General features: G+C 51.5%; 1 protein-coding gene across 3 annotated transcripts in view; it reads right to left on the reverse strand.

Moving 5' to 3' along the window:
- Nucleotides 1–14,467, reverse strand: part of POLE (DNA polymerase epsilon, catalytic subunit) — a 47,351-nt gene that overhangs the window by 13,952 nt on the left and 18,932 nt on the right. For all 3 annotated transcript variants that reach the window (XM_081802496.1, XM_006745733.3, XM_081802495.1), the window contains 16 exons: nucleotides 13,498–13,590; nucleotides 13,159–13,303; nucleotides 10,569–10,726; nucleotides 10,031–10,226; nucleotides 8,598–8,812; nucleotides 6,929–7,031; nucleotides 6,436–6,516; nucleotides 6,203–6,325; nucleotides 3,319–3,531; nucleotides 2,841–3,050; nucleotides 2,499–2,642; nucleotides 1,186–1,326; nucleotides 842–995; nucleotides 660–766; nucleotides 350–526; nucleotides 47–270 (listed from right to left, as the gene is read on the reverse strand). In XM_081802496.1, coding sequence (XP_081658622.1) covers nucleotides 47–270; nucleotides 350–526; nucleotides 660–766; nucleotides 842–995; nucleotides 1,186–1,326; nucleotides 2,499–2,642; nucleotides 2,841–3,050; nucleotides 3,319–3,531; nucleotides 6,203–6,325; nucleotides 6,436–6,516; nucleotides 6,929–7,031; nucleotides 8,598–8,812; nucleotides 10,031–10,226; nucleotides 10,569–10,726; nucleotides 13,159–13,303; nucleotides 13,498–13,590 — 2,484 coding nt within the window. The remainder of the gene's footprint in view (nucleotides 1–46; nucleotides 271–349; nucleotides 527–659; nucleotides 767–841; nucleotides 996–1,185; nucleotides 1,327–2,498; nucleotides 2,643–2,840; nucleotides 3,051–3,318; nucleotides 3,532–6,202; nucleotides 6,326–6,435; nucleotides 6,517–6,928; nucleotides 7,032–8,597; nucleotides 8,813–10,030; nucleotides 10,227–10,568; nucleotides 10,727–13,158; nucleotides 13,304–13,497; nucleotides 13,591–14,467) is intronic.

Below are 14,467 nucleotides of genomic sequence, written 5' to 3' on the forward strand. Positions count from 1 at the left end.
ATGGCCAGAGCACGGAAACACCAAGAAACCCCTCCATTCCGCTCACCTGCTCATCTCGAAGGCCTGTGACAGACAGGTGTCTAGGTTGAGGTAGTGGCGGATCATGCGCCGGGCTCCAAGGCGCTGCCAGTCCAGGACGCCATAGCTGATCTTATCGGCCACGCGGACAGGCACCAGCGGGAACTCCTCCAGAACGGGGACCTCGCCAGCCAGCCTCTTCAGCTCCCAGTTGGACTGAACAGCGATGAGTGTGGGCCCACGGCGCTCCTCCTGGGCATTAGGGAAGAAAGCAGCTAGGGGGACCCGGGCGGGGGGATGGGCTCGCACACAGAAGCCCCACCGCACTCACTTTGTAGGCCAGCAAGAAGCGCTGGATGGCCCTGCAGATGGTCTTCATGTCCGTTTCGGCCCGAACTTCGAAGGTGTGTTTGGGCGGAGGCAGGAGCTCGGGACCCACTTTCTCCATCAGGAGGCTGTGCTCGGCGGAGTACAGAGCACTGAGGCTGGGCATTTGGTTGCTTCGCACCTAGACCAACAGAGGCCACATCAGCCCTCTCCCTGTGCAGGTGTGGGCGGCAGGACCCCCCTCTACGGCTCCAGCACAATCACCGCAGGCACTGGGGGGCAAAGGCTTGTCCTGCCCCTTGCCAGGAACTCACGGTGTCCAACACAAACACAGACGCTCTGCGCTGGGAGGGCATGAACAAGCCGAAGAGTGCTTTGTGGCCCTGGGCGTGATGATACAGGTAGATGTGGCGGATGCTCCCTGCAGGAGAACACGGCCGTCACCCCGAGGTGCGTGGGAGCCCGGCCAGGCGAGGGTCGCTGGCATGCATCGTACCTGGTTCCAGGTAGCTGAACTGGGCCAGAGAGCGCATCTCCAGGTGCTCGAGAGCGAAGGTTTCTGCCTCCCAGCCTGAAAGATGCCTCATCGGCGGTTTATTGACCACACACACACAGCCCAGCTGCACCAGGGCCCGGAACAATAACGGGACCTGCGGGGGGAGGCAGACAGGCAGGGTGAGGGCCGCTGCCTGTATGTCTTCAGCAGACTTGCTGCTGAGACTCACTGCCTTGCAGGGGGGCCCATAGTTGTGCTGCTAGCCTGCCCATCCCATATGCAGTTTTCCCTTCTCTATCCCATCCAGTTGGATCCCTGCTCAGTTGAGCTGGGAAGATAGTTACCTGAGTCTCATACACGCCCTCAATGTCTGGGGCCGACAACTCAGTGTTGATCTCGTTGATGTGCTCCTGGTACATGTCTTCGGGCACCGAGTACTCATAGAGATTGTAGACCATGTTGGAGCGCGGAAGGACGCGGCTGACCTGGTGAAAACAGGTGATGAGCTCATCACACGGCTAAGCTAAGTGGTGATGTCTGTTAAACACGACACACATCACTGGAACAGTCCCACAGCCACCGGGTGAACCCCCTAGAGCCCATCTCTCCTCGTGAATAAAACCGAAAGCTCTGCTGGAACTTTGAGAAGCAGCCTGGGGTTTCTGAGAAGCAGAGGGGCTCTCAGATAGCAAGGGCAGCAGGGGTGCCCAGTTTACTGTCCTGCTATCTACTGGTCTGAGGGAGCCACAGAGTGTGGGGGAATCCTGGGGAGGGGAGCAGGAGAGGGCACTGAACAGGAAAATATCCCCTCAAAAGATGATCTCCTTTGAAGTTACCATGCCCACCACATCGGAGAAAGCTACAGGAATTCCAGATCATCTGTTCTCTGCTGCCCTTTCTAGGTCCACACCCTGCTGAATCCTCTGGTCAGAACTGAGTCTCACCTTCTCCGGAAAGCCTCCGCAGTGTAGTTCCCAGTTACAAACACACACATCTCGTTTCCTCAACTAGATGTCGGCGTGTGGGCGCCCAACTGAGAGATGTGCACCAACAGCCTCAGTAAATGAGCTTTGGGTGGAACTGCCTTATGTGGATTCCATTTACATGAAATGTCCACAACAGGCTAATCCAGAGGCAGAACGGGGACCGGTGGTTACCGAAGGCTGGGGGAGGGGAGAGACCACTAAGGGTCTGGGTGTCTTTTGAGGGTAATAAAAATGTTGTAAGACAGACTGTGGCAGAAGCTGCATGACCGATACACACGAAAAGCCACTGAAATGCACACTTTAAATGAGTGAAGGATGTGGCATGTGAGGTCTATCCCAGCAAAGCTGTTTCCATCAGAAGAGCCCCTGACAGATATCCACCTAGTCCCTCCCCTGCTCCATGGGCATCGGACCCAAGAGGATGGCGCATCAGGACAACATGGGCAACTCCGGTCACTGAGCAGTCCACAGACACCGTTTCGATTCTTACAGCACCCCAAGAGGGTTCTCGGGACAGAGAGCCTCCAGCACACCTCGCTTAGGGTCACCTGGCTCACTAGGCTTTGTATCCTCAAGGCCCCATTCTTTATGTGGCCCCTCCATCGGGGCGGAGAACACCTCGAGACTGAGCAGGCAGCGGACCAGTGACCAGCAACACCTGAGGCCCGTACCTTGCGATATGAAGGCCCCTCCTCGGCTTTAGCCACCCGCTGGTTGACATAGAACACACGGGGGATGTTCAGCCTGATGCAGTACAAGTCACTGCTGATAACAGCCCACAGCCTGAACAGACCCGCCTGGCTGGTCTCACTGATCTGAAAGGGAAAGAGCATACAGTAGTGTGTCATCTTGTCACAGGAAGCGCTTGCCTCCCAGGTGCTCTCCAGCAAAGGCCTGCCCTTCCCCTCCATGCTGGACCATGGGAGGGTCCCCAGGACCTTCCCACTGGCTGTGCTGCTGTCCCTGGAGGCATCTCACCCCCCCCCCAGCCCCCCACTGATCGCAGTCCACACCTGCACAATCTGCCACGGAAGGTCCAAGATGCTACGGGCGGTCCTTCGCAAAAAGCTCCCCAACCCGGTGGCGGGCCTGTCTCGGATGGCCCCGGGCAGAGGGTTGCCTTCTGCCACCTCCAGACGCCGCCTCTTCTTGCGGGCCAGGCGCTGCCGGGCCTGCAATTGCCACTTCTTCTTATGGAACCGGAGCCAGACCAGCCACTCCTCCTAGGACACGTGGTGGAACAGGTCAGAAAGAGGACACAGTAAACACAACCGAGGAGCACGCAGTAAAACAGAAACAGCCTTCCTCAGCAACTACATCATGTGGCTTCCGAGTCTGGGTAGCTCTTGTAAGGACTGGACGTCAAGACCCATGCTGGGGCCCCCAAGCTACTTAGCAGACTCCACGGAAGACAGTGGGCCCCAGCTCGGGCCTGACTGCTGTCCTTGCTCCCTCCTCCCACTGGCCACCCCAGGCTCCGAGGCTTCTCACCTGGGTGGTTCCGAGGGCCGGGGGCTGCCCCAGGATTTCCTGCCAGGGTACCGTCAGTTCCAGGTCCTGCGACTCCTCCTGGCTCTCCCAGAGGACACGCTTCCTCTTAGTGGCAACAGGAACTGCCGAGTGCGGTGGCTTCACAAGGCCAAAATCCTCCATGTCAGAAGCACCAAGGCTCTGCGTGCTTTCTGGAGCCTGGGCTGTGCCCACCTGCAAAGACCCAAAGGAGACTTAGAATGCCACAACCTCTCAGATTAACTGCACCTCTAGAAATATACCATATGGGTGTCAACTGAACGGGACAAAATACTCGTACACAACAGTGTGCACTGACTGACTGATCTACTTCCAATTTCTAACAGTGAAGATCCAACAAAACGTCACTCAAGTACCACGACTACAAAGAGAACACCTACATCTTTCCACATTTGCTCCGGGGCTCTCTCCTTTTCATAAGGAATAAAATATTGCGAAGGACAGGTCCCTTCTTTCTCCCTCCCAGCCCTCGGCACAGCACCTGTCACTCCCCGCGCACCATGTGCTTCTACTCCACGCCCACGAACGTGCACCCTCCCTTAAGCTGCGGTGTTAGAGTCCCACACCACACATCCCATGGCAACCTGCTTTTCCCACTCATTCACATATTTCTGAGATTGACCCCTACTGACGATGTAGACACGGTCCATTCCAATGAACTAAGAAGGCTTTTCCACTTCTATTCTCTGAAATAATCTGTTTAAAAACTTTGGTAAAGGGGGCACCTGGGTGGCTCAGATGGTTGGGCATCTGCCTTTGGCTCAGGTCATGATCCCAGCTTCCTGGGATCGAGCCCCACATCAGGCTCCTGGCTCAGCGAGGAGCCTGCTTCTCCCTCTCCCACTCCCCCTGCTCATGCTCTCTCTCTCTCTCTCTGTATCTCAAATGAATAAATAAAATCTTTAAAAAAAAAAAAAAAAACTTTGGTAAAATTCCTATGAAAAACCATCTGGTTTGTTTCAACTGTGATTCAATGATTTAATGGTTTAACCTCTATTCAGGTTTTCAGGTCAGTTTGAATAATTCGGTCCAGTCCATCTAACCTTCCGCTTGTTTGGTAAAGGTAGTTCCTTATGTTGTTTTAGGGTTTTCCATGTCTGCAATTGTGTCTATTTTCACTAAAACAAAGCCCAAAGATTCATCTATCTTGACAAAGATTTGCCTATTTCCTAAGTCTTTTCGAACACTAAGGTTTGGGATTTACCGTTTATTTCCCTCATTCCTGCTCTTCCATTTGTAACTTCCATCTTTCTCCCTCCGCAGCTCACTCTGCTGCTCTCTGACTCTTCAGTTGAAAGCTTATTTGATTTCATACTTTTTTTTTTTTGCTAATACCTATCTGTGCAGTGTGCATATAAGTGCTCTTTAGCTGCATACCATAAATTTTGATAGGATTAGTACTTTCATTAAGTATTTCTAATTCCCATCATGACTTTTTTCTTTTTTTTAAGATTTCACTTACTTATTTCAAAGAGATCATGAACAGGGGGGAGGTGTAGAGAGAGAGCAGACTCCCCAGCTGAGCAGGGAGCCCAATGTGGAACTTGATCCCAGGACCCTAGGATCATGACCTGACCCAAAGGCAGGCGTGTAACCAACTGAGCCACCCAGGTGCCCCCATTATGACTTCTTTGATCCCTAAGTTATTTACAAATGTACCTTTTTTTTAAATTTCCAAACAAAATGGGTTATACATAAACTATTTAGAATCTGTTGCATGCACACGGTCATGACTGTACATGTTCTTGAGAAGAATGTGTAATCCCTGATTACTGAGTACAAGGTTATATTTATTCATTGAATCTGGTTAGAGTCACTCCAACCTTACATATTTTTTTTTTTAAGGATTTTATTTATTTATTTGAGAGAGAGAGACACAGCAATAGAGGGAACACAAGCAGGGGGAGTGGGAGAGGGAGAAGCAGGCTTCCCGTGGAGCAGAGAGCCCAATGCAGGGCTCGATCCCAGGACCCTGGGATCATGACCCAAGCTGAAGGCAGACGCCCAACGACTGAGCCACCCAGGCGCCCCCAACCTTACATATTTGTACTGGTTTTTGGTCAGCTCGATCTTTCAATTGAGAGGGATTTATTAAAATCTCTCAAACTTGACTGGATGTCAATTTCTTCTACTAATTAGGTAAATTTTTACATTATTTAAAACTAAACTATCAGAATTATATGTTTCTGATGAACTGTGACTTTCAGTATGGTTTAATAACCATCCTATCCCTACTAATACTTCTTGGCTTAAGGATCATTTTGCTGGCATTAATACAGCCCATTAGCTTTGTTTCAGTTAGTATTTGCCTGATTGTGTGCTTTCCATTCTTTTAATCCCTCTGTGCCCTGGCCTTCTAGGGATAGCTCTTATAATTAAGATAAAGTTAGATTTTAGAAGTCCAACTTGAGAATCTGGTTTTTTGCAGGTAACTTTATATACTGCTCTGGTTTAAAGTTCACTTTTCAGGGGGTGGAGAAAAAATCAGTAATAAAAAAAAAATAAGTTCACTATTCATTTTCAGCACTGGAGAATTTTCTTTTGTCTTTTCTGATTTTAGCTAAGCCCTTCATTACACCCTTCAGTATTTTCTAGGGTTTCTACAGGTTTTTATTTTCTAGTTTAGAAAACTGAAGTCTCTGGCACAGTGATTCACAGAGTCCCTGAGTCCAGTTACCACCCTATTCACATAGAGGACAGTCCTTCTCCTTAACAGACGACCAAGTGTGTCCTATCCCAGAAAATCCCCAGCAGGAAATAAAGAGTCGACTGCCAGGCACATTTTTAACAAAGAAATACTCTAGACACTTGAATGGCAGCAGCAGGGGCCCCACGGTCCCACTACCTGTCTCCTGCCCTCGAGGACAAAGAGCTCACTGATCTTCTTCTGCTTGCAGACATCATTCTTCTCCAAAAGTTTCTTGTGCAGCCAGTCAGGGTGCTTGACGCGTGGCACTGGGTTCTTCACCTACACAAAGGGGACACAGATCACTTGTCTGACTCTTCTAATACGGGCCAGGCCCAGGTTTCCGTGGCTACTGAGCCACATGGGGCCCTGTCTGCACTGGCAGGCCTCACCTGCTGCAGAGCCGCAGGGATTGTGATGATCTTCTGTATGGCACTCCCCAGACGCTCGATGTAGTAGTCCCAATCCAGAATCTGGGTGGCGGGAAGACCACAACAGGGTGTAAGAGAGAGACCAGCAGCAGCGCTGTGCCCCACTCTATGCCAAGCACTGTGCTGAACGCTTCCTGTGTCTTACCTGTAACCCACCTAGAAATTCTGGGACAAAACATACCCATTTGACAGAGAAGGAAACTGAGGCAGAGCACTTAAATGCCTCCCAGGATCCCAGACTTAGTGGCTGAGCCAGCACAAGGACCCTGTGCCAGAATCCAAGCTCTCCCCAGCACTGAGCTTTTCCAGTTTTGCCCTAAAGCATAACTATCTCCTTACCCATGACGTATCAGAAAGGAGGACGTCAAGAGTGAAGACTCCAGACCTGAGTCAGGGATACTCTGCTGTCGACTCTTCCTCCTAAACTTCTCAAAGTAACAAAGTCAGTACTCACCGTCCGAATATCAAAATCTTGGAGGGAAGAACTCTTAAGCCATTTCCGGAGAAAGTGCTTCCTCACCATGGGCTCTGCCTGGAAAATGGCAAGCGGGATAGCCCTGGGCGAAGAAAGGCATAAAAGTCACCAACACAAGACTCTCCCCAACTCCCGTCACAGTCCTCACCAGCGTATACGTATTCCACATGGATGAAAGGGCTTGTAACCCCGTTTGTAATCTGTGCTTTTACTTCACGATGTCAGTTTGTTATAAAGTACAGCTAATATCTAATGTTTATCCTATTCAATAAATACATAATACATCAACGTATTAAAACATCATGGGCTAATGCACACTCCCCCCCACTGGGGGCCATCTGTGTTGCTCGGCCACGCTTAACAGAGCTACGTAAATCACAAATTCCCGTGTGCACACACAATTAGACATTTCTAAAATGTTACTCATTGAGTAAGATACAGGAGGAAGACTCCATCTGCTTTCCTGAAAGAATGACCCAGTTTTCACATGACTAGCCAAGCAACACAGCAACCATCAATACCCTTTCCTTTCATTGGAGGAAAGAGTTGTTAACGTGAATATTATGAACGCAAAGAAACTCAGAACACAACAGACACCAGTACCCACATCACCTAGTCCTATCTAACTTCACGCTTTTTACTTCATATATGAGAAAACGTAAGGATGAAGTCCCATGCAGCTCTCCTGACCATCCTCATAGAGAGATAAACGTGATCCCTATCTTGGTGTTCACCAATCCCACACATGCTTTTACACTACTCCTGTCCATATGTATCCGAAACAAGTAAGAGTGTCCTCGGTGTTTGTCAATTTGATACACATGGAGTACAACGGGGTGCACGCGCCAGCCTGCAGCACAGCACGCAGCTGCGATCCACTCATTCCAACACCTACACAGCATTTCACCGCATAAACACATCTGTCCATTTTTGGTTGAAGGACACTGTGGCATTCCCAACATTTGCTCTTAAACACAACGAAAACACACGGGCAGTTACACAGGGCACATTCCCAGACGTGCTCCATCGTGAGAGGCATCAGCATTGTCTACCTCACCACGCACGGCTGGCTTTGCTCTGAAGTGACTGTCACCCACACGCCTTTCTATATGCACGACAACTGCTATCGTCACACTTTCTTTCCGACCAATAGATGCTTCTGAAATCCGCACTTCATGATTACTGTGAGTTTAAACATTTTTCCATGTATTGACCATCATGTCCTTCACTTGTAAGTTGCCTGTTCATATCTGTTGCCTACTTTTTACGTTGCCTTCCTCTTGTTGATATATAAGAATTCTTTATTTTACTCTGTATGTAATTTGTTGTGTTTTTTTCTTAAGATTTTTTATTTACTTATTTGACAGAGAGAAAGAGAACACAAGCAGGAGGAGCAGCAGAGGGAGAGGGAGAAGCAGACTCGCCGCTGAGCAGGGAGCCCAATGCGGGACTCGATCCCAGGACCCCGGGATCATGACCTGAGTCGAAGGCAGATGCTTAACCGACTGAGCCACCCAGGCGCCCCTCCTGCCCTTTCCAAGGAAGCTCACCTCGCTACAAGGGACAGAGGTTCCACAACAGACTCAAGCTTCCAACCCAAGCATCCAAGACCTTAAGAAATCCCTTCCTTAACCTCAGGAACCCTCACCTCTCTGTAACAGGAGACCCCTCAGGCTTCCGCGAGATGATGTAGCGGCAGCTCAGCCCTGCGTCCTTCACCATCTGATCTCCCAGGAACTCAGCCAGGCGCTTGGCGGTGCTGATAGACGTGGACTTCTGCTCCCCATAATCTTCCAGCTTCCGAGACATGGAGCGGTTCTCAGAGATCAGCTCAAACAGCTCAGAATCGGGCATGTTAGCTGCCTGAAGAGAGACAATGGGCACAACATGGCGCAGAAGGAAAGGAGGGCTACCCCAGGCTCACCGGAAACATTCCTCCCACGGTAACTTGACTTTCTCCAGCCTGATACACAGCAGGGCTGTCTCACATCAGCGAACAAAACACAAATTCAAACACAAAACCTTAACTGCCATGTCATTAAACTATGTAAAAAACGTTAAGAAATGTTTACTGAGCTATTAGCACCAAAACTGCAAAAAAAGGGGAAAGACATAAATGGCGATTTTTCTCCTAAAAGGAAAAAGAATACAGGAAAAAGAGGAGCGAGGAAAGAAAGAGACAATGCCAGCTGGAGAGCCAAGGACCGAGTGAGGAGCGGAGGCGCTCCTCAACAATGAGGAGTCAGAGGCGCCTGGGAGCAAACAGCGCTATCTGCTCCCCGACCGCCCGCCCCCGCACACGCGCACCCCTGACCCGGCGCCCCCGCGCACCCCTGACCCCACACCCCCGCTGCCCCCGCACCCGACCCCGCGCCCCAAACATCCTGTAAGATTTGCCTGGCCCCTGTTTCGTGTTTTTCTCTCTTGGTGCTTACTCTCGTGTATGGGTCAACACTACAGAACAAGACAACATGCCAAGCTACAGCGGCCCACAAAGCAAAGGAAGACAAAAATGTTCCAGAATATTCCAGTACCCCTTTCACTCAGAAAGCCTCCTCTTAGCAGACAACACAAGAAAGGAGGGAAAAGCGTCTGTACAAAGATGTTCAAGGAAACATTACAGCGGTGGAAACCGGAATCCTGATACCCAACAGTAGTGGATAACTGTGAGTTAAGTAATGCAAACGTGATGAAATACAGACTAACGAGCAACAGAGAGAGAACGATAAATTTCGTGAGAAGATATTTTTAAAGGGAGCCGGCCCTGTTGTTTAAACTGTGGAAACCGCATGCTCATTTACAGGGCCTACAAGGATTGTGAGAATCCAAGAAGTTGATGCAGTCACGGGTAAATTCTGTCTTATAGCTGCTTTTAATGTGCTGTTTGTTTCCTTCACAGAATTCCCTCACTGGATATGGGGGATCCCACCGACAGGGATTCCCGGAGGCACCGGAACTCGGGAAGCCCTGGGGTCTTGTCAGAGTTAGCCCTGACCCACCCTGCTCTCCGGGAGCCCAGGGACATGGGGTCCCTCTGCCCGCAGGACCTTCACAGCCCAGGAAGGAGGGGGGTGGCCTTACCTTACTGTACAGCACATCCAGCCAGTAATCAGCCACCTTGGCAACAGAGCCATACACTTCTTCTAGCGTGCTGCCCTTGAGGAAGGCCTCGAACACCGAGGACTGGAAGATCTTAATCAGTTGCAGCTCCCCTCGGCGTTTGATCTCGAAGCCCTTTAGCTCAGCCAGGGAACCGTCCTCATTAAAGACGGCGTATCTGGAATCACAGGCAAGCATGGCAGTGAACGGGAGCCCCGGATGTTGGCTGCGTGCCACCAGCCCTCCACCCAACCCTCTCCTCTAGCATCTGCCGGGCAGCAAACGTCTCTCCACCCCGAGGCTCCTGCTTCTGAGAGAAGAACGACAGAAGGGCCGGCAGCCTGTGCAGCCAGAATCTAACAGGTGGAGAGCAGAGCTGGTAGTATTTGTGTCTCCAAATTGAATCAAAAAGGTCAAAAAAACAGAACTACTCCCATCTGGCCTCCTGGTCTACTTCCTGGATGGGTTAAGTCTCATCCGTTCATTTTCTTCCCAAACACGAAGGCTGTGGGATTCCTACCTCTTCTTCAGTTTCTTGCCTTCTTCCTTGGAGGCTGGAAGGATCATGGCGAGGTAGGGTCCGTCAACCTCGAAAAAGATGCTGTTCTCTGAGCGGGTGACATAGGTGAGTGAGGATGGCTCAGTCAGCTCCTGGTACTGATCGTTGGTGAAGCCTTCCTGCAAAACGAGGGGAAAGGGGGCTGCCTTACTCCCAACCATTCTGGAAGTGACAGCTACCCTCCGAGGACTGGCTGGACCAGCAAACTGGGGCTCTTCTGTACAATGGACACCACTCAGCCAGGGAGAGTTTACACTCCGACACATGTCAGACGTGGACGAACCAAAATGCATTCTGCTAAGTCCAGGAGCTTATACGACTTGTTTCCATTCACAGGGCATTCTGGAAAAGGCAGAATTATTATTGCACGGAGAACACACTGGGTAGCCAGAGTCTGGAGCTGATGATAAAGGAGCGGCACTCGGGAACTGTTCTGTGTTGCTCTGTGAGGTGGAAACATGACTCTATGTGTGGGTCAAAACCCACAGAACTGCACTCTACGAAGAGTGAATTTTACTGTAAGCAAAGTAAAAAGCATTCAACCAGGATACTGGGCAACCCCAAGAGGGACTGCAGACTGGAAGACACGAGCCCGGCTGCATTCTGTGTAGAACCCCGCTCAAGGGCTGACTTGTCACCCTGGCAAACCCTGTCCTGATGGGGTTAGTACAGACCAAAGACAGAAACACCACACACACACTGTGCTGTAGCTGGTAAGTTCACTGCACAGATGACACAATCCTGAAGCCCCTGCGCACATACACTAGGGCTCAACAAATGAACACACCAAGAAAACGAGGGACAGGCTTCTCACCTCAGGAGGAAGAAGTTACTAATGAGGAAAGGGGACTAGACTGGGGCCAGACAGATCGCTGTGGACTCACGTTCTCTATTTTAAAGTGCACACGCAGACAGAGAAATAAACCCAGCTGCATGTGTGGGCGAGGGGGGCATCAGGCATACACATCTCTCCTGGCTCGATCGGCCTAGGAACAGCCAGAAGCACCAACAGCCACAGCAAGGAGCCTCTGCACCTGATCTTGGTTTCCAACACCCTCTCCAATAAAAGGAACCTGGCTCCTTAGAGAAACAGCTGATTCTGGGGCTGGGACTGGGAAACTCAAGATGAGGTTGGAGCACCTTACAGGACCAGTAAGAAAGTAAGAAGTAGGGGCGCCTGGGTGGCTCAGTCGTTAAGCATCTGCCTTTGGCTTGGGTCGTGATCCCAGAGTCCTGGGATCGAGCCCCGCGTCGGGCTCCCTGCTCCGCGGGGAAGCCTGCTTCTCCCTCTCCCGCACCCCCTGCTTGTATTCCCTCTCTCGCTGTGTCTCTCTGTCAAATAAATAAATAAAATCTTTAAAAAAAAGAAAAAGAAAATAAGAAGTAAGACAGTGCTGTTTAAAAAAAAGCCCCAAACCTGAACCCAAACCACCCTGTGGCATGTGTCAAGAATACGTGGGCAAATGGGAAGGAGCCCCCAGCAGCCAAAGAGGAATAAGCGGGGTCACAAAACACAGCAGGACATGACTAAGTACATTGCTAAGCGGGGGATAAGTGGAAAAGAAGGGTGATAACGCTTCCTGACGGAAGGATTCCAATTAATACATGTACCAGGAATGTGGGAAAGAGGGAGCCGCCAGAGGGGAAAGCCACACAGAACCAGCAACAGACACTCAAACCAGTGAAAATTAGAGAGATACAGGACACCTGCATCGTCTCAAGTATCTCCTCCAGCATTCGCTCAAGGCTCTGGTAGTTTTAACACGCGTCCAGACTGACTCTCCTCCCCGGGGGTGTGGGGAGGTGTGGGCTCCATGACTCCATGTCTCACTCCTGCAGCAGCGGGAAGGTGAGCAGGACAGTGGGCGGGACGGGGGAGGGGAGGCCAGAAGTGCAGATCCCGACACCAAGCAGCAACAGGATGAAACACAGGGCACATCGCCTTTGGCATTCCTTCAAAAATGCTAACGACCTCATTCTAATGACAGAAACAACAAACAAATCCAAATGAGAGGCAGTCAACAAAACTGGAGGCCAGTACTCCTTGAAGACAGGGAGCTGCCAGCCTGGAGGGGACTGAGGAGACAGGACCAGCACGCCCAGCATGGAGCCCAGGAGACGCAGGAAATGCAAATAAAGACTCTGGCTTGGTTACAGTGTTGTGTCAACGTGAATTCCTTAGTTCTGATCACTGTGCCAGGGCTTACAGATGCTAACATTAGAGGAAGCAGGCTGAAGAATATATACAAATCTCTGTTCTACTGTTAGGACTCTTCTGTAAGTCTAACACTATTTCAAAATAAAAAGTTAAAAGCGAACAGTCGGACACTGTGCTAAAGGGGAAGACTCACTCCAGTGCGAGCACAGCACTCTCTGTACAGATCCTTGGGCTACAGAAAAGCCTGAACGGCAGAGGCAGGCTGGTCTGATATTCGGAAGGGACCAGGCAAGCTTGAGAGCCTACACAGTCCCCCTCCCAAATCCCCATCAGAGTGGGGGTGCCAGCAATCCAGGCCTAGACAGCAGGCCCTCCCTGGAGACCCAGGCTCACCTTGACCATGATGTTTAACATGGCCCCAGGATAGGAAATGGTCACCTTGGGCTTTTTTACACTGGTCGTTTTGATGACAAAGTTTTCAGGGAAGCTGTTGGGCAGGACGCACCATATTCCATCTGTGTCCAGCTCCAAGGGCCTCCTTCAGAGAAACAGAGAAACGAGGCCACATGGATACTGGACCATGGCCTTCACATAGGGAGAACCCGGCATGAAGGCCCTTCCTGGCCATGGACCCATGAAACACAATGCCCACCTGCTCGCTCCCCGCCCGCGCCCCACAGCCCCCCTTCCAGGCTGTCCTTTCCCAGCAGCCGACCAGAGTGCAGCGCTCACCCGATCTGCTCAATCAGCTCCCGTGCCTGGGTGATGATGTTGGCCCCCGTGAAGCAGACGATGCCTGCCATCTCCATGGAGTACCAGCGAGCCCTGAGAAAGAGAGTCACAGCCTGGGGGGCCGGTGGGGCTCCCCTCAAAGGGTCACTAGAGGAGGTCAGCAGAAGGACACCGAGAAGGGGACATCTGAAGCAGGGCAGGAGAACCACAGAGGACCTGAGCTCAGTGCTGGGGACACTCCTCTGCCCTCCTTCCAGGTGCAGGGCTGGAAGACGCAGCAGGCCACCACTGTCAGCAGCTCCCTCACTGCCAGCCCAGGTGGCCGTGCGTCCTCACGAGCCCCCTTCCACTGTCCCCAGCTCCATCTCGTGCCCTCTCCATCTCCCAGACCCCACGCTCACCCTCACCTCTCAGGGAAAACACAAGCCCGCGGATGCCCGCGGCTTCCCGCCAGACACCTGGCCCACTGCCCCCAAACCAGGTCGCATCGGGAGGCCTGCCCCTCCTGCCCCTGAGGACTCCACTCTAGCCCTGCTTTCCACCCCTCCTTCTCTGCCATTAGAAAGCAACAAAAACTAGGGGTGCCTGGGTGGCTCAGTCAGTTAAGTGTCCGACTCTTGGTTTTAGCTCAGGTCGTGACCTCAGGGTTGTGGGATTGAGGCCCATGTTGGGCTCCACGCTCAGCGGGGAATCGGCTTGAGAATCTCCCTCCCTCTGCCCCTCCTCCACCCCCACTCCCCCACTGCACACATACACAAGTGTGCGCACACTCTCTCTCTCGAATAAACAAACAAACCTTAAAAAAAAAAAGGCAACAAAAAATACAACCACCTTCCCTCAAACCTAATCCCTAGTGTCCCGTATTTCTCCTTCTCCAGAGTCAACATGCTGACCCTCCCCAGTGGGACCCCTACGCAGTGGCCAGGCCTCCATGACCCGCTCCCCGAAAGGCCCTCACTCACCATTCAGA

Source organism: Leptonychotes weddellii, chromosome 13, assembly GCF_054177405.1.
Source record: "Leptonychotes weddellii isolate Sample4059 chromosome 13, ASM5417740v2, whole genome shotgun sequence".
Classification (NCBI taxonomy): domain Eukaryota; kingdom Metazoa; phylum Chordata; class Mammalia; order Carnivora; family Phocidae; genus Leptonychotes; species Leptonychotes weddellii.